The following is a 26,910-nucleotide window of genomic DNA, read 5'->3' as shown; positions in this document are numbered from 1 at the left end:
GATTGTTATTTCACCAAATAAAGAAAAATTCAGAATTTTCTGCTCTGCTCTGTGCTGCAGTCAGTGCTACAATTAGAGGCAATGTTTGCATGCCTGACATCAGCTGTAAGTGATCTGGGAGCGGTCTCAGCATTCCCAGCGTTCCATCTTCCTTCCCGCTCTTCTTCCCTGCCATCTGTTCCCCCCTCCCCTGCCACACATTCTTATTTACATCCCATTGCCTAAATCCTCTCCATCTCCCATTCTCACTTTTATATAATCGCTCATTGTCTCACTTATTTGCACCTTATGTTTTTTTTTTCTCCACTCTTTCTGATTTCCAGTCCTAGTTTTTCCTTCTATCTTCCCTTCCTTCCGTTATTCTTTCAAATCTTCGCCTTTATCTCACTCAACATTTCTATACTTTCTTCCACACTTCCTTCAACCCCCTTGAACCCCCCTTAATCTCTGCTCTCTATTTGTGCAGCACAACACAACAAAATGTGTGTGTGCCGTGTGTGTCCCGGCCTGTGTTGTGTGTGTGTGTGCAGAGCAGGGTGACTGTCCTCAGGGCAGCTCTCCACACCAGAACAGAGCAGAGCAGCAGCTGACCAGCTGTCCCCCTCGCAGCTAGCAGCATGTTGTCTCTTCTATCTATTCTCTCTATCTCTGTCTCCGTTCATCCTTCCTCTTTTTCATTTCTCCAGCTCTTTCTCTCACTTTTTTATTCTTTCCTTCCCTCACTTGCTCCTTTGCGCTTCACCTCTCTCACACATTCGTACTCGCTCTTGTCATGCCTCTCATCTGATCCAATTCCTCCTTGTTTTCCTCATTGTACACTGGACACAGTGTCACACCCACATTTCCTTTTAATATTAGTGTCTCCTTCTTTCTTTATCTTCACCCCCCCCATCCCTCCCGCTCTTGCTGTTTCTCCTGTTCCACGCCTCAGTAATGTCATTGTGAAGGTATGTCTTTTTTAACCTCATCCAAGTTTCATCTCCTCCCTCATGTCTCTTTCCACTCCCCATTACTTTGTTCCTTGACATTGTTCAATAACTTCTCTCTGTCAACCCATCTTCATCTCTTGACACCTTTCTCTCTCCATCATTTCAACTCTCTTTTGCAACCACACAAAAACTCGTCTGTTTTACTGATTCAGTCACCGTAACCGTCGCATGACCCCAATACTTTTTCTCCCCGTGATTTTCCTCTTTCCCTCTCTCTCTCTCCCTCTTTCCTCTCTTTCTGTCAAATATTCCAGCCTTAGACTTTACATCTTGCCACTTTTATCCCTTAGTTCATCTCTTACATTGTATTAAATATATATCTGCATTGACAAATGAGCACAGGAGAGCAGGAGCGGAAGGAGTGGAAGGCAGATAAGGAGATGACTATTTTCTCAGAGAGGAAACATGAGGATTTGGATGCTGTGTTCATTAGGGAAAGGGCTCAGAACTTGTTCAGTGTATTTTCCTCCTAATCAGCTGCACTCAGGCTTCTCACTGCCCTCTAACTTGTGCAGCTACATACTATTGTAAGCCTCAGTGCATCGATGCACTTTTTGATATACATGTATAGCGATGTTCTGCATTGTTTCCTTGCAGTGTGTGAAATGTATTAGCATCTTGTCATTCTAGATGAGAGTTGCCTTGTTGTTGCCTTGAAATTTCTGTCTATTGTCCTCTCTCCTTTTCTCTTTCATCCCCCATCTCTCTCTCTCTCTCTCTCTCTCTCTCTCTCTCTCTGTCGTGGCCTGGAGGCTTAAATGTGTTTAATTAAGAGGTGATTATGTGTAGACGGCTGACACAGCAGGATCAGGATGGCTTCATCCCATCGCCCCTACTGTCATCACCCTGGACCCCTATTCAGCCCCTGCAACACACACACACACACACTCTCTCTCCTCCATATGTCCGCCCTGTTTATCCCTCCTTTCACACCTCTCACACCCTTCCTCCTGTTATTTCCTTGTCCTCTTTTAATATCTTTATTAACTACAGGTTTCTTTGTCTCCCTCATTCTTCTTCTGCTTCTCTCACGACCCTGAGTGGTATAATACTCGTAAATAATTCTTCTTCCTTCTTGTGTAAGGTGGACGGAAAACTTTATTTAAAAACTATAAAGAAGAAAGGATTCGCCAGTGCGCTAATGATAAACACAACTTGTAATACTAATACGGTAAAAATCATCCTTATTTATAAGATGGAGCCAGAAACTTCCAGGTCCATTCCTTCCAACATGCCTGAAAATCGCACACAATAAATATCACACTATTATACTATCTACTGCATGTACTGAAGATGCATGTGTGTGGTGCCGAAAGGCTGGTTAGATGTTGAAGACTCCAGAAAAATGCCACGACAATAGCAAAGTAAAAGGGGGGATTTAACAGCAGGGGAATGAATAAATGGAAGAAGCGATGGAAGGCAAGACAGAAGAAAGCAGCGTGCTAATAAGCACAGTACGGGGTGAAAAAGAGGCCAAAAATTTGTTTATTACAATGGTGGGGAGATGAAAGTAAAGGGAGAAGCCTCAGCATTGTCCTTTTTGTCTGTATGTGTGGATGAATACTGCATGTGTAAGTGCGTGAGGTTGTAACAGAGTGAAACGAGAAAACTTTACGCTATAATAATTTATATATGAACCGCATCGTATGAAACCTCTTTGCTTGCATGTTCGATGAAGTAGCTCTCCTTTGTGGGTCATGTTTATTGATATCACACAGCTCTATGCATGCCTTGGTCAGTAATCAGATATCAACTTAAGTGGTTTACAATAAAGACTTGTACCTACCACAGAGTAATACAAGTCAGTCTGGAAACAACTGGACCAAAGGACGGCTCACGTTTGTTTCTGCGGCGCCTGATGACGACGACAAAATTGTGAGGCAACAGGGACCTTTGTCCTTTTAAAGCATGCCATCACTCTTGTCACAAATGAGCCCTCAGGAAATATGCCCACTAATTTGTGTCTCAATCCACTGAAGAAGCATAGGGTTATATTGAGCATGAATGTGTGTGTGTGTGTGTGTGTGTGTGTGTGGTCAAAAATGTCTTGAGAAAGAGGGAGACAGATGGGTCACACAGCGTTCCCTCTCTGGGTTTAGAGCTGGAACACGGCTAATTACATCTTAATTAAATATGACCTGTCTGTCCCTGCGCCTCCTTGCCCATGGATGACACGTGTGCTTGTGTGTGTGTTTGTGTGTAAGACAGAGAGAGAGCAATAGAGTGTGACACCTAAGTGAGTCAATGTAAGTGAGTACAAGGGAAAAAGCTCTGGTGCAGAAATTCAAAGATATATGTGCATTTGATGGGTCTATGGTGTTCGTGTGTAAATGAAAAATGTTCTTCGAAGAAGTGTTCACTGTCCCATGAGCTCAGTACTGATGTGCTGTGTAGGTGTGAGGTTGTTTGTTGGTATGAAGCTTTGTCCAAGTCCTCACAATTAATCCACCCCCTTGGTTCTGAATTGCTCTCGATTTGGAGGGTCGCTGCAAGACGGTGAATCCAAAGCAAGGGGTACTTGTTCCCTAGTGGGTACTTCTACAGCCACTGAGCTTGTGGAAAGATTTGAAAACAATAAGAACAATATATTGAGTCAGCTGTGACACCTGAATCTGAAGGGACAAATGCTTGAAATTAGAATTGGGCGATGTCTTCCGTATTGGCATATGTCCACAGTGAAACATCGCAATAGAAATGATATTACGTGGTCGGGGGTCGTCTTATGGGCTTTGCTTCGTGTTTGACAGGTAGTAGTCCGACTCGAAATTTAGGCTCCTACGGGACCGGAGAGTTCACTGTAGTTGTAATCCTCCGTTTTGTGCCTCAATTAAAACATGCTTTCACTGGACGGTACATTGTGTGATTAAATAAGTTGTTTTTCCTTTAGTAAATCAGATGCAAGGAGCTATTATAATAATTACAATTTAAATCACATCACAATGTTAGAGAGCTCAGTGGTCGATGACAGCCCAACCCTACTTAGATTATAGTTCGCTAAAATGTAGGGATAAATTGTTGAAGATTAGTAAGTGAAAAGTAATTGATAAATGGTTAATGAAAAATTATACAGTTGAAATAGTTTGCTACAATGAATGAATAAACAGTTGGTATAGTTAACTAAAATGAATGGATAAACTATTGAAATATAGTTTGCTTAAAGTTATGGGGAAATAAAAAATGGTGGTGCAGATAAAGGAGTACTTGTTCATCTGACGAAGGAACGGCTGGCAAAAGCCGATTGAGAGCCACTGCTCTAACACATGTCTTATAGTTTAACTGACGTGAACGGCTCCAATATAAAACTACAGAGTACATATAGAGTATAAATGAAAAAATACTTTTTCCTTTGGGCCTATGTGTTTGCACAAGCTGTAGTTGATTTGTGATGCAACTGCAAAATCTCAGTCACCTTTGCGTCAGCTCAGTGTGCTGACGCAAACCCACACAGACACACACATGGAGGACTGACCATTGTTGGAGCGTAGCGCCCTGGCAGAGATGCCGTTGGTCCCTATAGGGTGATGAACCCCGGTTCCATCCACCATTCCTGCCTCCCCTGGCTGCTTCATAAGCTCTGTCAGAGTCCTGGAGGGAGTAAGAAAAACACACTTAATTAAAGCGTCCTGCATGCAAACTGAAAAGTAGACAAAAAAAACCCAAACAAACAAAATGCCTTACAAGTGTCATACACAAGGAGAAAGAGTGTTGCCAGCTAAACGAGAAACCTCGAGAAACAAAGAGGACTTAAGGGAGAGTGTTAGAGAGATGTGATGGCAAAGAGTTGGGATTGAGAAAGATGATAAAAGGTAGAATAATAGAAAATGATGTGGACATAATTTAAAAATCCATAATTAAAAACAGCCTTCATCTTAATAGTTCTTCCTGAGGATACAGACGAGGGTGAAACAGATTGCTCACGTCTATAAAAACAAACCCAAACAGAAAGCGCTCAGAATTAAACTCAAGACATCGAATCGAGGATAAAAAGGAAGAGTGTCTGGATGTTTGCCAATTGGGAGCATCAATCATTTATAAAAAATAAAAAAATAAAACAGCATCCCCTCTTGCCATCTTTTATTGTTTGATGCCTTTGAACAAGTTCTGATGCCTCCTCAAAACTGGAACACAGGAAGGAAAAAGCCTTCCAACATGCAGATTTAACTCTTTAGGAGCACACACAACCTGCAGCTGTAAACAAGGACTCGGAGGTTGTAGGTTTGTGTCAGATGGGAGATAGTTGGTCGGTTTTATTCTACTTAACTATGTCAAGCCAGTAGAGAGTCAAAGTCTACACAGTTAACTAAAATGAATTGTTAAAACAACTGAAAATATTGCGTAAATGAAATGGATAGCTAAACCTAACAGAAATAGACCTTTTCGTTAAAGAGTAAGAAGAACTCACGTTTCCACCATCGTCCTCCAGCAACAACTCGCCTCTCGTGACATTTCAGAGCGAGACTTCTGTTTCTGGTTTAACAAAAAGGATCGTACTCTTTTACAAAAAGGTCTGTCTCTGTAGGGATCCTTTCCATATTGTTGTCAGACACTTTTGTCACTGGCAAAAACACTTTTAGTGGACATCATTTGTTCCAATTTCCCCCAAGGGTGATGTTGCAGCCATTGTAGCCTGTTTCGCGGCTGACAGCTGAGGTGATCGGGCAAATTCCAAATCTTTTTGTACCTATTAGTCATTGAGACCCCCAAATACAGAAATGACCCTTTAAGGGACCTGGCAATCTCATTTACTTGATGGATGGCCCTTCATTGTTGAAAGTTTGACCTATTTTCAAAGATTGTAAAGGTGATAAATGCAACACTGGCTCATTTTGCTGTCTTTCAGTTCAAGTGGATGCATTCTCTTGTCTATTATATTCAAGACGGAAGAGGAAAATTATGTTTTTTATACAAGTGGTGGTTTCAGCCTAATAGACACTATATAGGCTTACAGAGCTGCATCACTGTCACATGTGTGATTGCACTTTAATTGCTACAGTAAACATTGCTGGTGGAAACCAAAGAATATTACTTGCCCTTTTAGAGTGTCAGCTACAAAATTTGCTCCTGAAAAACAAAGAAACAATACAGAACCTCAAATAACAACACCTACTGTACATCGGCTCATATGAAAAGTTGTATTTTATCGTTGACTTCAAACACTTTAATTGGTTTTACAAACTTTCCAGTATTTGCTCACATGAACAAAGTGAATGCTCACCATCAACATGTTGCCATTGACAAGCAAATTATAGCAACATAGTCAACAAATCAGCTGTGACCTGAGAGCTGCTACCAAGAGACCCATAAATATTTCCTCACTGTTAATCTCGCTGTTGAACTGCAGTAGAGCAATTGCCTTTTTTATTAGCCTGCTGTGAAATGATTGCCTGTGGTCATGGGGGCAGTAAGCATAAAGACATGAACACCTGTACAATATAATGCAATTCAACACGGTGGACTTAAAATAGGCACTTAGTGTTAGGCACTGTTGTGAAGGTTATAATGTTTCTTTTTTTTTGTTTTTGTTGCCAAGTGAAGGGACAAAATACCATGAAAACTGAATGGAGATTGGTGTACTCCAGGTCATGATATATGCTATCATATTGACATCGCTATGATGACTTTTGGCCTTGTGACTCCATCATAGCAATGCCAATATATCACGGTATAACATGTTATTACTTTTATGGCAGACGTTCTATCGTAATTGGGCCAAAGATGCGATCAGCTGTTTTTATCTTTCTGGGCAAATTGTCTACCACATTTGAGTAAAAGTCAGTTCATGAGCTTTTGAAATATACATAGACAGGGAAACGTGCTCTCCTTGGTGCAGGTAATTAAAACTTTACTGCTGTTGAGAGGGAAGAGCAGCGTTGATGCGTTCAAGACTTCAGGTGTCCGCGCAGTATAACACAAAATCCATAGGATCAGGTAGGAAAAGTCTGAAATTAAATTGGTGTTTCTTTCCCTTCTCCCTTGACACTCTTCTCACACGCTGAGGTGCCATTAAGCAATCTTCAGCTGCTCCAGTGGAGCTGCACAGCGACCAGCAGTCGGCTGTGGTTGCACTGGGCAGCTCCCTTGGTGTGAATGTATACTTCACACTGAAAAACAGCTCAGCGAAACCTCCCCTGAAATTAGCCCCTGCTGAGATGACAAGTCACCTCGTCTGGCAAATAATGTGTAAACATGAACAAGCTCAGTAATGGAATTTCTTTTTAATTTGAGTTTTGACACATATAATGAAATTTGAATGATTTCCATGGGGAAATGAGTGCACTGACGGGCAAGGACAATAAATACCCATAAAATGTCCTTAAACTGGATGGTATGAGCGATATGTGCCACAGCAACACACATACTGCACCCACACATGCATCTCAATTGCCCTTTACATTTTCTGCTTGCTAGCCAATCCATTTTCTCTCTCTCATCTCATTAATATCTGTCCACTTCCATCCCATTACTTCATTTGTCTCCCCCCCCCCCCCACCCTCTCTCTTTGTCCGTGGTAATAAAGGGAGCTGAGGCTGTATCTCCGTCACCCGCTCCACTCCCCTCCCACTCGCTCCGTGTTTCTCATTTTCGTCCCCTCCAGAATGCTTAAGAGCGCTATTGTTGAGTACTTGTTGTTCTCTACACCCTCAAATCTCCCTGGAAACATCTTCTCTTTCTTTCTCTCCTCTTCTAATCCCGCCTGACTTATCTCCTCAACTTTCTGCGTCTGACGCTATCCCCCCTCCTGTTATCTCTTCGTCTTCCTCGTCTTTTTCGTCGCTGCAAGCCTTTTATCTCTCCCCGTATCGCCTCCTCAACCCTCCGTCTCTGTCTTTCTTCTCCTCTCAGCCCTCTGATTCTGCCTCTCTTGCACTCTGTCGTCGTCGTGTCTGGTCTGCCTCAACCCTCTCAGCCTCTCACCCTTTGGCCCAATTTCTATTTTCTTCTTTCTTTCTTCCCCTTTAGTATTCTCAGCCCTTCGTCCCTCGTTTCTCTTCCCCTCCCTGAGGAAACTGTCACATAAACTATTCCAACTTGCAATATTAGCACTCTTGAAATGATATAGAGTGATGTGAAGGCATCAGAGCCCCCTTTCAGCCCACACACAAACATTGGCATACATGTACCAACAGCTTCTACCTCTGCCAGCTTTTCACCAGACTACAACTACACCAAACTATTTGTTGTCTGCAGAGTTGGTAATCAAACAACTTAAAATCTACGGTGTTGCATGAGATAAAGGCACAGCTTCAAATGTAGGAGAAAAAAATGAAGCAAATCTGTACCACTTACGTTGTGGAGAAATTTAAATACTGTGTAAACACCCCGATCAGAATAGCATCCACCCAGTCTATATGCCGAGGGATATCTGGCTCTTTCATGATAAGAGTGGAAGCTGTATGTGTTGACATGCAGCACTTCAAACAACACACACTTCTAGGACAGATATGAAGGAGGATAGAGGATGCTGTAGGCCCACACATGACAATGCAGACAGTACATACCGCATGCCATCTTAATTCGGGAGGAACTCATTTTAAAATGCTGTCTCTTTTCCAGAAGCTGGGCGTGTTATAAAATGTTGATGTCCTCTCTTTGAAATGTGTGAAGTGTCAAGTAGCTGCAAACCCAGTGGAATAGAAACTAGGCTGTTAAAGCTGAGGTGATGTTACTGAGCTGATGTTGCTGGCATTTTGGTACGCTTAAAGGGGACTTTTTCACAAAAAGGTAAGTTTACTCATCATAAGGAGTACTACGCAGCCTTTTGAAAACAGTTGTGTAAGTCCTCTGTTGCTCTGGAGGAGCTTTATCAAGCCTGCGAAGATATCCCTGATGATTATTCAGAGGGTTCATTTCCAGGATTGGGCTTGGAAACCAAACATGTATAACAGAAAGCATGTGTTATGAACTGGGGACATGGAGTTTGAAAGAAGTGAGCATTCACGAGGCGGGGTGGATCAAACAAATTACGCAATGGGTTGCATTATGGGAAATGTAGGATCCATTGTTTTTGGAGTTTGACCAATACTAGAGACTAGAAGCCAGGATATGTCTGTTGCATCAATTTTTAAAAGAAATCTGTCTCTTGTGAGGGATTCTGCTGCAGTGGTGTGTAGCACAAAGGGTATGCTAGTGGCTTGAGTCTAAGTTGCTAAATGAAGTTTGTGTTTTCTGTTATTGTTTCAAAGTCATTGTGCCTCAGTCACCTAAAATGCTAAACAACTTCTGAACAGCACCTGTCCAAGGTGTACTCCACCTCTCGCACAATGCATGCTGGGATAGCCCACCATGTAGTTTGCCACAGCAAAGTCAAACTACTGTGATCTTTGTATGAGTCAGTCATGTTGAATTTCATTGTGACTTTTAAAGCAATGTCCCCCTGTTCTTTCTTTCTGGGACTCTTTCTTTTATCTCAGTAATATTTTACTTCCTTACTACTATATACAAGATAAGATAAAACTTTATTCTATAAGAAACCTCATTTATTTATCATCGTGTTACAGAAAAGCACAAGCCAGGGAACAGGAGAGATAAATAAACAATAAACACAATAGAATCCAAACAAGCCATAATATAATGAAAAATAAAATGTGCAATGTACAAATTAAGTGAGCACAGGATAGTGCAGATGTGCAGATGTACAACATATGATGTGCAGAAGAGCAACAGATATATCTCATCTATTTACAACATTTTCTTTTTCATTTTTATACAGTACAAAGACAAGGGCTTCACATGGAAAACTCCCCATTGTTAAAGTGTGTTCTTCTCTAGATTGTATATTGTTAATCAATTTCATGAGGTTTGCGTCCACACAAGGCCCAATGAGCCTCATTTCCAATTAAATTACAAGAAAATGGATTTTCCCAGTAATGCCAGACAGGATATGAATTGAATAATGAATAAAAGCTGACGCACAGAGACTGTATTTTTCATACACTCATAAACACAAATGATTCAGCAGAAGGCGGTAAATATCCGCCACAGAGGGTTTTAATCCCGTGAGGTTTGGTGGAACTTCTGGAAAACTCCAAAGAAACCTCTCCAGGCAGTCTGGCCGGCTTAAAGCACCACATGCTCAGCTTTGTCCTGACTGAGACTTGCTAAATATCGCAGAGTAAGAAAACACAAAACACTGCTTCTCCTGCAATCTAGCAATCTACCAAAATTTGATTCGAGAAAAACATATAAACTTCAAAAAGCCAGCAGCCATGGAGCTGTTCAAACTGATTACAGTGACAAATTAAAAGTCCTTATGAGCCTACTGACTGAGCATGAGCCTGTTTTCCACTGAAGCAGTTTAATATGTTTGGTAATTCAAGTCAGCCGTCTACCATTGTAGAATCTTTTCAGGCGGCGCAATTAGTGATCATTCAGACATTTAGCCTCTGAAAACTGCGCTGATATTCACGCAGCATGAACCTTCTCAGGGGTGAAACATGTGGCACTTGATTAGACTGTGACAATCCAAAACTGTCTTTATTAAATTCTCCCCTCTAATTTTAGACAGACTAGAGCCAAGGAGAAAGATAACGCTGCTAAAGCTGCCTGCTTAAATACATTTCTTTAAGTATATTTGGCATGAAGAGAGGTGACATTATTTAAGATACAAATATACTTTAGGTCTTAGTGTAAGACATCTATGATAAAGATGAAATTTGATAAAGTGAAAATGTATTTCTAGTGAGTTGACAAGAGTCTTTTGCAACAGTCTACGTAGGCATGGTGGTACTTTGAGCTAAATGCTAATGTCAGCATGCTTACATGCTCACAATGGCAATGCTACCATTGATGAGGAAAACGTTGATGTTAAGCAGGTGTAGTTTTGGGAATGTCTTTATTTTTGCTGGTGTTTGTTGAAAACTTTGACCTTGTGGTGGCAGCAGATTAAAAGTCAGGGGATCACCAAACTTACTGCAAATCAAGCTCAGATGAACATGAATCTCTGTACCAAATTTCATGACAATAAGTCTAATAGCTGTTGAGACATTTCACCCAAAACCAACCAACTCAACCTCATGGTGGCGCTATAGAAAAAGTCAGGGGATCCTCAAAGTCCGTGGGGTTAATCCTCTGGGCATCATAAATGTTTGAACAAAATGTAATGGAAATCCATTTAATAGTGGTTGAGATATACCCAGAGCCATGCCGCTAGTATTGCTAAAAATCACATCATAATTGGAGGAGCAGTGTTCATGATATGCATATAATTTACACTCAGTCGCCAGTTTATTAGCACCTGTAACCTAAAACTAATGCAGTCTAATGCAAAATTAGAGTATTAATAAAGTTGTCATTGAGTCAGTGTGCGTTAAACTGCTTCATTAGTAACTTGCACAAGCAAGAAAGAAAACAATAAATAATCTGCCACATTTATATCTAATCGTCTCAAAGCACGAGGAAATGTTATAATTGCCTCTACTGTGGCTGTAAATGTGCCCTTGAACATTGTTCTGCCTCCAGTAGAGCAGCGCAGCTAAAGGCTCACTTCACAAGCTCATGTAAGCACTTATTTTGTTGTTGTGACATGACAGAAAACTCAACAGGGTGATTAAGAGTCCAGCATGATTAAGTCATTTACTCCCTTGCTCACTCGTTTGCTCACTCGCTCCACACGCGAGTGGACTGTGATAGAATTTAATTTGCAAGTATTAAAGAAACGCACTTTTCATGTTGCTCGGCCCAAACACAATCTGCTATGCCGCAGAAACTCCCGAGGAGAGGAGAGGGCAAACATCTATTTCATGGTCAAATTGCGTATCAATGCGGTCAAACGCTGTGAAGCCAAATCACTGCATCTATACAGTTTGTGTTTGTTCGTGTATCACAACCTTGCAGTGGCCCCGGTCCTAGTTGTATAACCAAATGTGCACTATTGTTTTCAATTGTCAGAGAGTGTTTCGTGCTAAAAATAAAGTGAGAAAAACACCCCACGGTCATGTAATAAGACATTCAGTATTGTTCTGCACACACACACACAAACACAAACTGCTACACACAAACACATTTTTCTCCCCTGGGTCTATAACACAGCATTTTGTGGCTGAATCACTCTTCACTGTCACAGCAGGTTAGTTTATATTACAAGGCCCCCCACAGATGATTTAAGGGGCCTGTAACCTAGCATGGGACTGAGCGTGGAGATGCAACCCCGCTGTTTCCAAACAGTAATGCTGTATAATTGTGTGTGATGCGGCTTGCCACCTACAGTTGTGCCACCCCGACCAACCCACACAAACACAAAGACACAGATCACGCTCACGCGCTTGTGCACACATACTGCTGCTTGCTTAGACACACACACACACACACACACACACACACACACGCACAGCTGCCGGTGTCCTACCTACAGTTGTGCCTAGAGGGAGTTAATTGATGCCACACAGGAGTGACTCACCCTTTAATTCTCATGGGTGGTAATTTAGAGAGGTTACAGTGGGTGGGATATGTGTGTGTCTGTGTGGCTGTGGTTAGCAATGATTTCACAAAAAATCCTGCGGGGCAGGGAAAGGGAATTTTAAAATGAGCGAACAGGCAAAGGAAGGAGGGTGTGTGCGAGTGTATGACCGTGCGGGGGCTGTTTTCTCGTCTGTCCTCTTTCTCGTTTTCACTATTAATTAGAAATGTGAGACCCTAAAAACAAAACCCCAAAAAAATAAACCAAAAAAAGCCTTCTTCATTACGGCCTTTTGACCAAATTATCTGATTTTCCACCTACTAACTGAATATTACATTTGTGCTTCAGTGTTTTGTTTTTGTTTGTGAAAATACTTAAAAATAAAAATGATAAGTAGGATTTCATATTCATGTTGGTTGCAATGAGCAGCTTTTTTGAAGAGTCTGACTGTTATGTAAATGAAGTTGAAGTTCACAGTTGTTGTTCCGAAACGGTTGCCTCTAAATGGGCAGTTTTTGAACTAGACGGCAAAATGAAGCCTTTGTAAGTAAGAGGAGAAGGCAGAAAGAGATATTCAGATGTAGCATGGAGTGAGTGTGTGTGTGTGTGTGTGTGTGTGTGTGTGTGTGTGCGCGCTGTGTCTGTCTCTTCATCTCTCCCTCCATCTCTTTGTCTTGTGGTGTTATGAAATGACAGAGCCTACACTTGAAGTCTCTCTTCATCAGTAATTCGCTGCACTTTATCCCACCACTGCTGTCAGAGGGAGGCCACACACACACACACGCACACACACGCACACACACGCACACAAGGCCAGATTCCCACACATACTGCAGATAGTAGGCTAAATGGACACTGTAGTGGCACAAGTGGTAGCATGCATTATCTCAGAGGGGGTCTGATACACCAGTCCCTCTGACACACAAACGTCCGCGTACTCGTGTGTGCGTGCGCACATGCACACACGCAGATATGCTGTAGCTGCCAGATAGTGCCCCCTTGTAGGCTTGGTACAGAGCCTGGATCTGTCTCCCACCCTGCTATACTCCTATTAGAGCTGACAGCTGCCAAATAATGTCCCTTGGCATGGCTGAGTGCCTGCCGTGCCAGGGCCTGTTTGTGTTCATCCACTCACATGAGGGTGTGTTTACATGTGTGTAACCTCACATACGAAGGGTTTAATTCCAAAGCATTGTATCCCTTGTGGACAAAAAATATTCCCAAATGCAGATATACCGCTTAATGTCATAGACAGCATATATGATAAATATTCATTTCAATATTGCATCCAAAATGAAGTTTCTGACTATGTTGCCGTTATTGTTAATGGTTTGTCAGACTATTGTCAGACTATCCATTTTAGCTGCTGCAAAGTGTTAATTAAAAAGAAGTTATGTTTCTGAACAGATCCTTTGGTGGCAGCGTGGTATACTAGGAAAGACCAGTGGTTCAGCCCATGAAAACCATGATGAAAAATCTTGTTGGTGACCTTTGTTTTTCATGACAAAAATAAGACAAAAAGAAGTAGCCTTTGAAAACGAGAACTAAGATGAAACGTAAATGTAAAGCTATTAATGTAAATGTGTTTGTTGAATAAAAATGAAATAATGTGAAAGGTGGACGAATCGCCGCATTTATTAATTACTGTTTTAACGTAACGGTTCTTGGAAGGAAAGTAACATATTTATGAAAAAATGAATTTACAATTAACTACGAAAAAATGCACTCTGACAGAAAGGTAAGCTAACGTTAACGTAGCATTGTCAAGTGCTGTGGATTAAATGTTAATGTTACGTTCAGTCTTGCTATCAGAAAAGAGTGCAGCATTAATTCCAGCGTTCAACCACCTAAATATTCCTCTCGATGTTTACTAAAGAAATATTACCGCGTTAATGTTATGTGTTAACGTCTTAGCGTCTCCTCTCGTCTAAATCCAGACAGTAAACAGTATTTTGGCGATAATTTAAGCACATAACCAGCTTCTGAGTGATCACGTTGTCATGCCGTGATCGCCTAGCATTACTGCTGCTGTGTGCCGCAGTGAACAAAAGTGTTCAAACAGCAGTTTGTAATGACAGCAGAGTGACGCACACACTTTGCGTTTTCTATGAACACCTAAACAGCGTCTTTTCCACAAACCTTGCAATAGATGAAGACGACACGTGTAACCATGGTAACTGTACACAACAAAGATGGCGACAGCTGTAGCCTCAGAATGGTTAGAAGACATAATGATAAAAAATGCATGACAAAAATGACACTAAAATGTCACAATTAAAAACAAGACTAAAATGTCTTTTTGGTGACTAATGTGACTAAAACTAAAACTAATACATTTTTGTCAAAAGACTTTGTCATCATCAATATTATGTTAACCCTTTTACACCGAGCGTGTCGTCGGCGACACGTTTGCGCAAGCGCACTTTGGTTCACCATAATTACGTCACGGTTTGCGCTATCAGAAAAATTCCAACAGGTTTCTGAAAGCTGAGACGTTTCGCTTTACTGTCAATATGGTGTCATTACGGTAATTTCACTCGCGCCTGTCAGTCAAAATAAGCAAAAAAGTCCAGGCGGACATTTTGAGGCTTAGGTTTTAAAAATGAAACTTTAGCTGTAAAGTGAAACGTCTCAGCTTTCAGAAACTGTTGGAATTTTTCCGATAGCGCAAACCGTGACGTAATTATGGTAATCCAAAGTGCGCTTGCGCAAACATGTCTCCTACGACACACTCGGTGTTAAAGGGTTAAGGACTCTATACAAAAGCTGTTTTTATTTAAATGTTCAGCATGTCTGATGAAGAGAAGCTAAAATAACGTTGCTTTATGTTGTCAGCCATTGTTGCTCCTCTCATCTCCATTTCAATATCTCTGAAAATGTCACAGTAATACAAAAAAGACAGACAATAAAGATTCAAGGGTGCGCTTGATTCACAAGTTTTTGAAGAGCAGTACAACAGTGATAAAATGAACAAAGTCATAGGCAGCATGCTGTACGCCTCGCGAACCAGTCGCTGGCAGGAGCTACAGTGCCGAGGCCGTGGTGTTGCTGAAGATGATGTCACAGAAAATACCATATGTCAACCTCTGAGTCACCGCCTGCACTCATTATTTTTGGGCCGTCTTTATTTTAGAAACAACAAAACACACACACACACACACACACACAGATTCATTCTCCTCAAGGGATTTGTTCTCAAACATTCATCAGTGTGACGCACACATAACCCACGCATGAATACACACACGGACGCACATGCACACACGTTGTCAGCAGAATATTTATCATCCTGTGAAGCCTCTGACATTATTGATAATATACAGGTGCTCAGTATGCTATGATCTACCCATCATCCATCATGGTGCTGAGATAGACAGAATGGCATTGATCTGTTTGATCAGATATCTATCACATGTCTAAACAGCTTCAAGCCTGTAGGAGAAGTCCTTAAAGGTCTCCATCAAATAGAATAGAATACAGTAGATTTTATGCAACTGTGAACTACATTATGTGAACCAGCATGTGGCTGTTTTTAATTATTGTCTCATAATTAATATTTAGCCTTGCATACATTTCTTTTGTTTGTTGAGAGGAGTTTTCCAGACTGAAAAGTGTACTTGAATTAACTTTACTATGGGGTGAATATAACCCATACATATATATACACTACTCACAAAAAGTTAGGGATATTCGACTTTCGGGTGAAATTTATGGAAAATGTAAAAAGTTCATGCTACAGTGATATTATATCATGAAAGTAGGGCATTTAAGTAGAAGCATGCAATGGTAATTTCTTCATCTCATTCCTCTTTTCTGCTCAATGTGAATCGACTTCATGTGAAAGCTGAATATCCCTAACTTTTTGTGAGTAGTGTATACATATAATCCCAACCATCCATCCCTCTGACATGGACAATAAAATCGATTACCCCCTTTATGCCTTTTATGGATGCACCCACATGGGCCCAGCACACAACCTGTACATGTCCTGTACTGTAAATGTGTCATGGTCAGGGCAGCATTGATGAATTAGCAATACCACAGCACTCTATCATCGGAGCACAGTGAAAGGCTCCAGTAAATGTTGTCAGCGGTGTGTGAACTGTGGAGTTAAGTGACCTTGGATTACAACCGCAGGCACGGACACATGGCACTGGCATGGCCAGTATGATGGTCATTCGCCCAGGGAGCTGTTTGCTTGGTTCAGGAAGGTGAGCCACATGCGGAGTCACACAATTCAAAAAAACGCAACAGGATGAATGGAGGAGTTGCAAATCTTAACTCGGCTCATTCTGGCCGCAGTTAAAATGAGCACGGGGACGTGGCAGCTCTGCGTCTCCCAGATGGGTGCTATTTGTGGCTGAGGGGATGCAGCTGGTCAGCCAGCAACGTGAACTATCAATGGACACAGTTGGATTAGACACTCAGCAATAGCTGAGTACAAACCTACAGATCCTCGTTTCAGGTTTTTCACATCATGTCAGTTTCACATCTTGCCTGATTTATGATTCAATTAACATTGATAGATATTGTTCCAACATGTGAACATAAAACTGACCAATTCAAGATGTAAGCAGTTCCACATTTTTTTTCATAACACCTTGTGTCTCTTGTTGCCTTTAATCTCCAAAGAAGTTCACCTTGTCTGATCACTGTAGTTGTCTTGCTTGCACAGTTGAAACAAAACAACTCAGTGCTAATCTGTTTGACGCAGTACAATAAATTTGATGCAATGCAATGTAATGCAACAGAAAGCAACACTATAAAAAGCTTCGCAATGCAGAGCAACAGAAGTGGGAGCCAGGAGTCAACCTGTGTTTAGCTCATAACACACATTCACTCATGCACAGATATTCCCTTCACACTGCATTCAACTCAAAGATCAGCCTTGTACACAGACATCAAAGCCATCCACAATATGTAGTTTGTCACAGGGTTTACAAGCACACACACACACACACACCTACAGAGAGTGCAAGGACACTCTGACAATGCGGTATAATATACTAATGGACAAGCAAGTCTCACAGCCAATTCTTGTTCCCCATTTGTCATGAAATCAAACACACACATGCAGCTACACACTTACACACACACACACACACACATGTACAAGAAGTCTGATGTTGCCCCTCACATGAGTGAGTGCGTACCTACAGGGTGGGTCACATGAGTGACTCTAATCTATCAACCTGTCCGACTTGACTACTTCTAATTCCATCCACACACACACACACACACCTCTCTGTCTTTATTTCTCTTCCTCTCTGTCTCTGTAGCTCCGTTCGTTCTCTCACCCTCCGTCTTCTTCCACATCATCTTTTATACATCAGTTTTTCCTCAGATGTGTTGAAGTGGTCCATTTCACTTTTGATTTCCATCTGCATTCATCCTCCAAACTATTCTTTCTCTCTTTATACTTGGCAGGTTTCCTTTATCTGTCTCCCACTTCTTCTTCTTCTGACAGATAAGACAACAGTTTCAACAACTTAACAAACTTTCACTTATCCAGGACAGGAGTTTGGTTTGCTCTTGCCTTGCTTTCATCCTGGATTTAAAGATTCAAAAACGTTAAGGTTCTTGCTGAAACATTTCGTAGCCCCCATTAGATGGTGCACTTTTTTCAATTATTTTCCTCCTATGTCTATCAGAAACATATCTTTTTACTGCTTTGGCACATCAGCCTCTTTTCCGCTTTGTGCCCCCCCCCCCCCCCAATCACTTAATATATGCCTTCAGTAGACAATAACCGTGATTCACATTGATTTTAATGTTCATAAATTATTTGTTTCTCATAAAAAATTACAGATAAAAAAAATCATCTTAAACATTCAATCAATTCCCATGTCCACATACTGACAAAGAGCCATTCCAGGGGAAGTGGAGAGGAAAGGAGAAGGACATGAAAAGAGGGAGGGAGGGGGAGGGAGATTAATGGAGTGATGGTATGAAAAATTAACTTGCTCAGTTCACTCTTTTGATAAAGTGCCAATTAACCAATCTCTTTCACCAGTTAATCTCAATTCCTTCCATTTCCCAAGCTTTCTATTTTGCTCAAATCCACTTTCTCTCTCTCTCTCTCTCACTTCCCGTCGTGCCGCTGCTTGTTTTCTTCTCCGGTCAGCCTGTTTCTCTTTTTAATGGCTTTGTAACTCTGACGACTATCTCCCCATCCCTCTATTTCTCACACTTCTTTTATGTCCATCCCTCTTTTCTCATCTCACACTCTCCCATTCCCTCTATTTTTTTTTGTGTCTATTGGTCTCTCCTTATCTCCGCTGCCTCCTGACTGCCTCTCTCTCTCTCCATCCCTCCCTCTCTCTCTCTCCCTCTCTCCCTCCCTCTCTCTCTTTCTCTCTCTCTCTCTCCCTCCCTCCCTCCCTCCCTCTCTCTCTCTCTCTCTCTCTCTCTCTCTCTCTCTCTCTCCTCTCCCTCTCTCCCTCCCTCTCTCTCTTTCTCTCCCTCTCTCTCTCTCTCCCTCCCTCCCTCTCTCTCTCTCTCTCTCTCTCTCTCTCTCCCTCCCTCCCTCCCTCCATCCCTCTCCCTCCCTCTCCCTCTCTCTCTCTCTCTCTCGTCCTCTCTGTTACGTGTGCTGTTTAGCTGCGCTTAGCTTCACCTGTCAGCTTGGATCAGGGCTGTGGAGCAGCAACATGACAAACTGCCCTCTGATTCACTTACACACACATATAAGCACACACACTTGTAGCGTCTTCTCAGACCCCCCCCTCTCTTTCTGTCTTTCACTGGCTTATTGCTTTGTGTTGATGCACAGGCATGGCTTCAGATGGCTTCAGCTTCAGTTTTTCTGCCAATCGGTCAACTTACAATAAGATGTGAAAACAGCCACCAAAACGTGTTGCTATGTGGAAACACTATTACAATACAAACATTTGAACAATTATACAAAAATAAGATAAGTTGCGGCATGAACATTGTCAAATATAAATCTGAGCATGCTGTATATACTGTACCCTACGTCATGTATAGAAAGATAAAAAGTAACCTATTACATTAACCATTCAACATTTATTCCGGCACTCTTTGCACTATTGTGTTCTTGTTTACAATTTACAGAAACTTAGTGACCTGCATGTAGACATTGTATGTTATTTTTCATTTTTGCTTTTTGTATTTATTGATATACATTATTTCCACCCACTTGTTTTTACATAGTTCTGTTTATTTTACCTGCTGTATCTTTGTTCAGCTCTGTTGTCCTAAATCGCTGGAGTACCCCTTTAAATTCTAAGCACAGTGAACGAATATATGGTGGCACACCACAAAACTATTACACATCGAGCTGATGATCCATAATGAACACCATTAACAACAAGTTCGGCCCTCTGTAGTTGTCGAGACTAATGTGTGGTAATGTGTATGAGTGTGGGGTTTATGTAAATATGCAAACACATACATGGTGTCCTGAGGCCTCAGAGGCATAGAGGTCATTCTCTGCTATGGGCTGATCTGTGAAGCTTATATTACATAGTGAAAAAGGTCCATGTATAAGCAGTAGTTTGGTACTATTAATATAGTGTATGTCTGAAAATGAACTACATACAGCAGACCACACAGTTTTCTATTTCAAAGCAGACAACTTTTCACCTGTTGTCACCTTTTGGAGTGGTTAGAGGTGCACAGCAAAGATTGTGTCCTGTGGAAAACTGTGTGGAAGCTGCGTTTTATTTTATTCAACCAATACAAAACATGCAAAATGCCTCAAGGCTTCTGCTTGATTTGTGAAAATCAGGGGTGTGCATGTCTGATACATATCTAGATACATGGGCTACAATACGATTCAGCGACGATACATTTTAATACAGAACGTTTTGGTGCGATTCCATGCAATCTGATAAAGTTCTTAACATTTGTTTAATGTAGGCATTCATTTTCCATTATAAATCAAAATAAGCCAATTCTATAAAAGTAGCATTGCCTACCTTGCCAACATTGTTACACCCCTGGTGAAAATATAAACTATATGAAAATACTAAAGTGTTTGTTTCCTGTGCACAAACTCTGTTTTGGAGCTGGTTTGTGTGTTTTACAGTCCAACACATCATCACACAGATGGCTTTTAACAATTTATGAAAGAATCTAGCTTTTTCAATCACGCATCTTCTTTCCTGTGCCTCCCTCATCATCTCATCTGTTCCTTCCTGCAGCTGACATTGTAGTCTATTAAATATTTCTCAAGTCCCCATTCAATTGTTAAACGGAGATTATTTCTCTCATATTCAAATTACGTATGCGTGACATGTTGCTGTTGTTCCAGCAACATGTCACGCATACGTAACGACCTACCACTCTCTCATGAAAACAGCTTAGACAGACATATATGTAGGGAGAAAGAGCATTGATTGAGAGTCGTACAGAGGTTCCTATAGCTCTCACAGAAAAGGAGGGCCATAAATCCACTTAATGGCTGGAGATATTAGCATGAGCTACGCTGGTGGGAGTCATCACTTAGAGGAAAGAGGAAGGTAGAGGATGGATGGAGGGAGACAGAAAGACAGACTAAGAGGGAACATGAACAATGGAAAGTGGTTTATTATATGTTGAGTGGTTATGTGTATGTGTAAGTTAACTATCTAATCACTCCCTAATTTGTTAGCGGGACTATTACTAAACAATAACTATAACTAAATATATGTTTGCTGGTGCTGTTGTACACACTGGAAACCTTGGTAATAAAAGATCTGTCGATCTGTTGAAAAACATACAAAATGACCTTTCATTTAGTCCAAATCTTTGATGATATAAAGTATGATGTGTAAATATACCTGCGTGCACGTGGTCCAAATTAAAGGTCGAGTTTTTTGTAAACAAAGTAAACGTTTAGATCACCAAAACACATTGTGTGTATCCTGGAGGCCGAATAAATGCGTTGAATGCATTTCCTTTCTCATAAAACAGTTTCAGAGCGGATTCTTACATTGTTTACATCCATGCATTCTTGCTAGCAGTCTTCTTCACTGCCTTTGTTGCGGTATTGCTACATGTCTTGGCACGTTTCCGCCAGCAACTGTCGATCAGTGGAATAGCATGAAACCAACGGCGGGACAGTGTGTCACATCACCTGTGTGTTTAACTGCATGTATCATCACTATTTTGTTCTTGTGCACAAGATGTTATGGACCCATTCATAAAAACATTGCTTCATGGTGCTACTTGTGGTCCTCCACAGGGTATCAGGTTTTACTGACAGGTGTATCTGTGATATACATGTTTTCTTTCCCTGTGTGTACCCCTGTATGATATGTGTTTGCCTTTGAGTGTGTTTGAATCTTGAAAGTTGCTGGCTTGAAAGGCCCATGCATGTTAGAGAGAAGGACAGAGAGATGACAGAGAGATCAGATTGGGAGGTTACTGTAGTGGTGGCAAAAGCACAATGTGTTAATGCACATTAAAGTGTGATGGAAAACTACAAATCCCTGTGTCACCACGCCATAACAACAGTTACTTCCTACTGACAATAGTGTTTTGAGGGTGGTGCCGGCTGCTGGCTGCTCCGCTCGGCTTCCTAGAGTGCCCTCAGAAGTGTTGGAGGGCTGTCGACAGGGCGGAAGTGCCTTTTGCAACTATCTCTCTTAAAAGCATCTTCCACTGCCGGCGATGGAAGAAAGAAGAGGGAAGGGAAAAAGTCAGTGAGCAAAAGACAGGGAGGGAGGTGACGTTCATAGTGCTGTAGCCTAAAAAGCCATTTCAGTGTGCGTTGTGGGATGTCAGGAATACTTTGCCAGGGTGATAATGTTCAACAAGAGACTGGCCATTTAATGCAACCTGGTGCAGTATAAATGTTTGCTTAAACAGCTTTCTTTTTTCCATATTTCATTTCAGAACGTCTGATGATTTCCACTGTAACTGAATAGGAGTTCAGGCAGGAATCAGCATGGCCGAGCTAAATCAATCAGTCAAATCGTCAAACATCAGAAAGTTGAGTTCAAGAAGAGTTCAAACAAAATGCATACTTTGTAACTGTAATGCGTTGTTAGATTTTTAAACATCCACTTTCAGTTCTTCTCATGGCATGACTGAATAGATTCTTGTTACCACATGTTGTGGGTGTACGCTATGAGGTGCTGGCAGTGTTTACCATTGTTTCCCAGTTGAAAACAGTGAACATCTGGTTTGCTGTCTACTGCCCTTCTGCCACAATATGTATGCAGCATATACAATGACCCTCCCTCCTCTCCTAAGATTTATCACACTCATTTGTACAAAAGAAGGGAGGAGAGGAAGCTTGTGACTGGAATGTAGATTTCACACTGATAAACACACCAGGCAGAACAATAGACTGATGAATAAATGAAAAAGAGATTTCCGCCATTGGCCTTGTGTGTTTCAGTGGCTGAAAGTTTGTTGCAGCTGCTGTGAGAATTAAATATTATGTATTTACAGCTTTGTGTTTGCGATAAGATTCTGGCATGACTGCATCCTTCATCTTTTTCATCTTGCTGTGTTTACATTTGCACAGAAAGAAAACAATAGTTAGATTCCTCAAAGAAAACACTCATCCGGCTGGCTGCAAGACACAAAAGGAAAATGTCGCTTGAGTGCAGACTCAAATAATCTCACCTTTACCTTTACCTCACCTTCGTTATCCATTATTTGATCATTTACATTGAATCTCACAGGGCAGACAAAGAGTTGATTTGACCTATGGCCCTTAACCTTAAAGAGGCCCGAATGGCCTGAAAATGGAGGAGAAACTCATTATCCATAGGTGGGAAAGGAATACTCTGAAGTGAATTACTAAAATACACTGTACAAAACCCAGGGCTACCTTTAGCCCGGAGTTTGACACTACAAACCCTGGTTCACATCCCATCATTAGGTTCTTTTAAGCATAACCTAACCTTTACCACAGTGGTGGCAAATTAGAAAACACTCACATGGTTCACCTTGAAAAGCGATGACAAATGACCTATATTTTGTCATTTAGACCAGAGGACTTATTGGCAAATGTCATCAAATTTGCTTTCACTCATGAGTTTGCTTTCTCATGTTTCAACTGAAATAATCAGGTGGTCAATCCACAACCTGTCTGAATTTACATTAACTTAAATTTGACTCGACCATGTTTTTTAGTCTAGGGATCCTAGTGACAAAGCCTTGTCACCTTCTGCTTTGAATCTAGATTAAGGCACAGCCAGAACTCACCTGTCTGACAACCAGAGGCTGCAATACAAGTAGAGGAAATATCTTTATCAACATTTATTCCTGACCATGAAGACAAAATCAACAAGAAACAACAATCTCTTCCCTTCTACGTATCTTTTCTCTTTATCTTTGTGCTCTCTATTTTCCCTCTGAAGCTTCCTGTTTCTGTTTTCCCCAAACTCTCACTCTCTCTCACTCTTCTCTTGTCCTGTGTTATGTAACCGTGCTTCTGTGCCTTCATGCTCCACTTTCACAAGGAGTGTAAGGACCCTGTATGGTTAAACAGTACCGCTGAGCACTGGGAGACAGGGCTGGGTTTATTGGTAATGGGGACCAGCCGTAACCAGTGTTTTTATTCCTTCACTGAGGACAAAGCAGGAATGAACAGCGTACATGCAGTGACTTTGTTTCCTGGAGCAATAGCTGAACTCTGGAGTGCTTGTTTCACATCAGCCATCGCAAAACCCGACTGAACAGCCTTAAAGGGGACCTATTATGCTCTTTTCCAGCTCTATATTTTTATACTGGGACTCCACTAAAGTAGCTTTGCATGGTTCAAAGTAAAAAAAAAAAAAATCCTTATTTATCTTGGCCCTTTATGCAGCTCCTCAATTCTTCCTCTGTCTGAAACAAGCCATTTTAGCTCCTGTCTCCCCCTCCCTTCAAGCCCATTTTCTTCTGATTGGCCAACTTCATGGAAACCTGCCGAGACTTTAAAATGTTTTCTATAAAACGTCTGCTGTCGGTTAATAACAAAGGTAACTAGTAAAATGTTATTGACTGTATAGTATCTCCCTCCACCGTTATTTGGTTATTTGCATGCTGGAGTACATTCAATGCCTTTAATACTACTCAAGTCGACTGTTTTGCAAGAATGTGTACATGCATTTACCAAGAAGACCGTAGTTTGACAGGCTTTTGGCTTGGAATAAACTCTTCGCTTGAGCATGAGTGGCATGCTGTGTCTGGAGCAGATGACAAGCTGATGTCAGCTCGTCATGAAAGCTGAAAAAAATGCTGGAAACCTCGTATTCAGGACAGTCTGAAGCCTGAGCTTCTTGCTCACAGGGATTACTTTTACTCACGTTTACCTCTGTAAAGACAAACTTGACATATTATTTTCTTATAAAGTTGACATGCTGAACGTGTTGCAGTTGGCTAATTAGACATCCAGCAGACATGGAGCAACATTAGCAGTTTGTTGTTAGTGTGTTTGTGTGTGTTTTTGTGCTTGTCAATGGATTCATCAGAGCTTTTCACTGTAAACATCTAACTGTTGTGGCTGCCGCTGATGAGCGGTGAGAGTGAAGAGTAAAGATGAGTATAACCAAAACAATGAGCTCAAGGACTCCAAAACGCACAAGCGCCGCGTGCCTGCAGACTCTTAGTCTTGTTACAGTATTATAAAAATATTGATTAGTGCCGCTTTAAAAATATAAAGCTAATGCTGAAACCTGTCACTTTTACCGCCTTATTTGAACTTGAATAGGCCAATATTATTTACTCTACTGCAGAGATTCTGGTGGGAGGGGAAACTATCTGAAGGGGGAACAGACTTTGACACAAGATGGTGTTCTGAAAACAACAAAGTTAGCCTCAGTTATTGTAGTTTGGCCCGCTGATTCGGCACCTGGCCCGCTCACCAACACAATCAGCAGTCGCTGTGACACACAGCTCATGGAAGCGTTTCAGGCACTTGAAAACACTTAGCGCCTGATTGCTGCAATTTGCTTAAAAAGATCTCACTCCTTCTTCTCTGAATGATAACGCAGTCCAATCTGAACAGACATACAAAATACATACATTTTTAGATTCAATGTGACATACACTTTACGTAGATACCAGTGTCTCTCTGTGCATTGCAAACAATAAAATAATAAAAACGGTTTACGGTTCCTTCAGTATTAAAAAAAACCAGTGATAGTTAGTAGTATACCGTAAAGATATATTAGAAATAGCATCCCCCAGACATGCCTTTTAAAGATGATGTTCCTTGTATACCCCCTCCAATTCTGTCCTCCAGTGTTAGCCTTTGGGATGTTAGCAGGCCAGGATCTGCAGTACAAACAGCATTTAATATCTCTGTTTGCAACCCTCAGAGCCGCCTGCCAGAGAGCCTGAGGGCAACAGAGTCTGTCGGTGATCTGTTAAAGGGTGGTCTCTCTAATCAGTTTAGTTCGCTATATACAGCTGGTTAAAGTATTTCATTTTGGCATTCAGACAAGCTCAACTCAGTGTTTAAAAAGGACAAAATCACTGACAGGGTGCAGCCAGCTGTATATAAAGAAGAAAATCCCAGCTTTTCAGTGTTGACATATTAACGAGTAATGTGGGGTTAGAAACCGGAGGGGGGAGGCAGGCTGGAGAGTTTATGAGGAAGATAGCAGAGGAGGGAAACGGAGGGAAAAGGGGTAGAAGCGTAAAATGGGGATGAAAGTGATGGATTGAAAAAGAGATGAGTGGAGAGAGGGAGGAGTGGATGGATAAGGTGAGTTGTATTTTGACCATCATGGCTGTCATATAGAGATGAGAAATCTCAGTTCCCCTGTCATCTTCCATCGACTCCGTGTTATTTCACAGCAGTGCATGGGGAGTATTATATTGTTTTCACTCCAGCTCAAGGGTAAGACGTCAAAATCTCTTTTCCTCTCTCACTCTTCTCTTGCTCCCTCGTCCATCCATCTTTCTCCCTTTCTTTGCCTCCGCCCTCCTCGCAGTGACAGGCTTCCCTCGGCCAGCGTCAGTGTTGCGTCACACTGACATTTATAACGTTGATCCAGAGTCGGTATAATTAGAACACACATATCGAATGTTTCGTTGCAGCCAAGTGTGAGCGTGCGTGTGTGTGATGCATGTGTGCAGTCATTTCATATTTAGACTAATGGCACTTTCTGACCCTGAGAGCAAAGGTTGAACACAGTTTTTTCCTCAAAATCTGCGATCTGTTGCAATCGTTGTATTCACAGAGGCCATCACAATTTTCTAGCGTTGAAAAAATAAATTGAGACCCATGAGTTTCTCATCATTATTTTGCCACACTTATATTTGGTGTTATTGCAGGTATTACTCTACCAAAAGTGTACGACTCACTTGTGTACAAAAACAAAAATTGAAGACGGCACTTGACACAGCATTGGCATCATTGTGACCAGCTGGAAAAAAAAATTGGAAAGAGTTGACAGTCAGAGTGTTAGCGAACCGGGCATGTCTCCAGTGATGATGGGAGGCTTCCAAAGTACTTAGAAAGATGCAGGTAACATACTGAATTGAATACTCACTGTTGGCTCTACAGACAGCACCGTGGCTCCTGTAGCACCAGCAACTCTTGTGTACTATGATAGTGTCATCATGCATTGTAACTGC

The 26,910-nt window shown here is 41.4% G+C and overlaps 1 protein-coding gene across 1 annotated transcript in view; it reads right to left on the bottom strand.

The window, feature by feature from the left end:
• Positions 1–26,910, bottom strand: part of LOC139300751 (protein shisa-8) — an 81,192-nt gene that overhangs the window by 39,537 nt on the left and 14,745 nt on the right. The window contains 1 exon segment of the mRNA XM_070923931.1: positions 4,459–4,574. Coding sequence (XP_070780032.1) covers positions 4,459–4,574 — 116 coding nt within the window.

Source organism: Enoplosus armatus, chromosome 17 (assembly GCF_043641665.1).
Source record: "Enoplosus armatus isolate fEnoArm2 chromosome 17, fEnoArm2.hap1, whole genome shotgun sequence".
Taxonomy (NCBI): domain Eukaryota; kingdom Metazoa; phylum Chordata; class Actinopteri; order Centrarchiformes; family Enoplosidae; genus Enoplosus; species Enoplosus armatus.
This window is presented reverse-complemented; position numbering and strand designations above follow the sequence as displayed.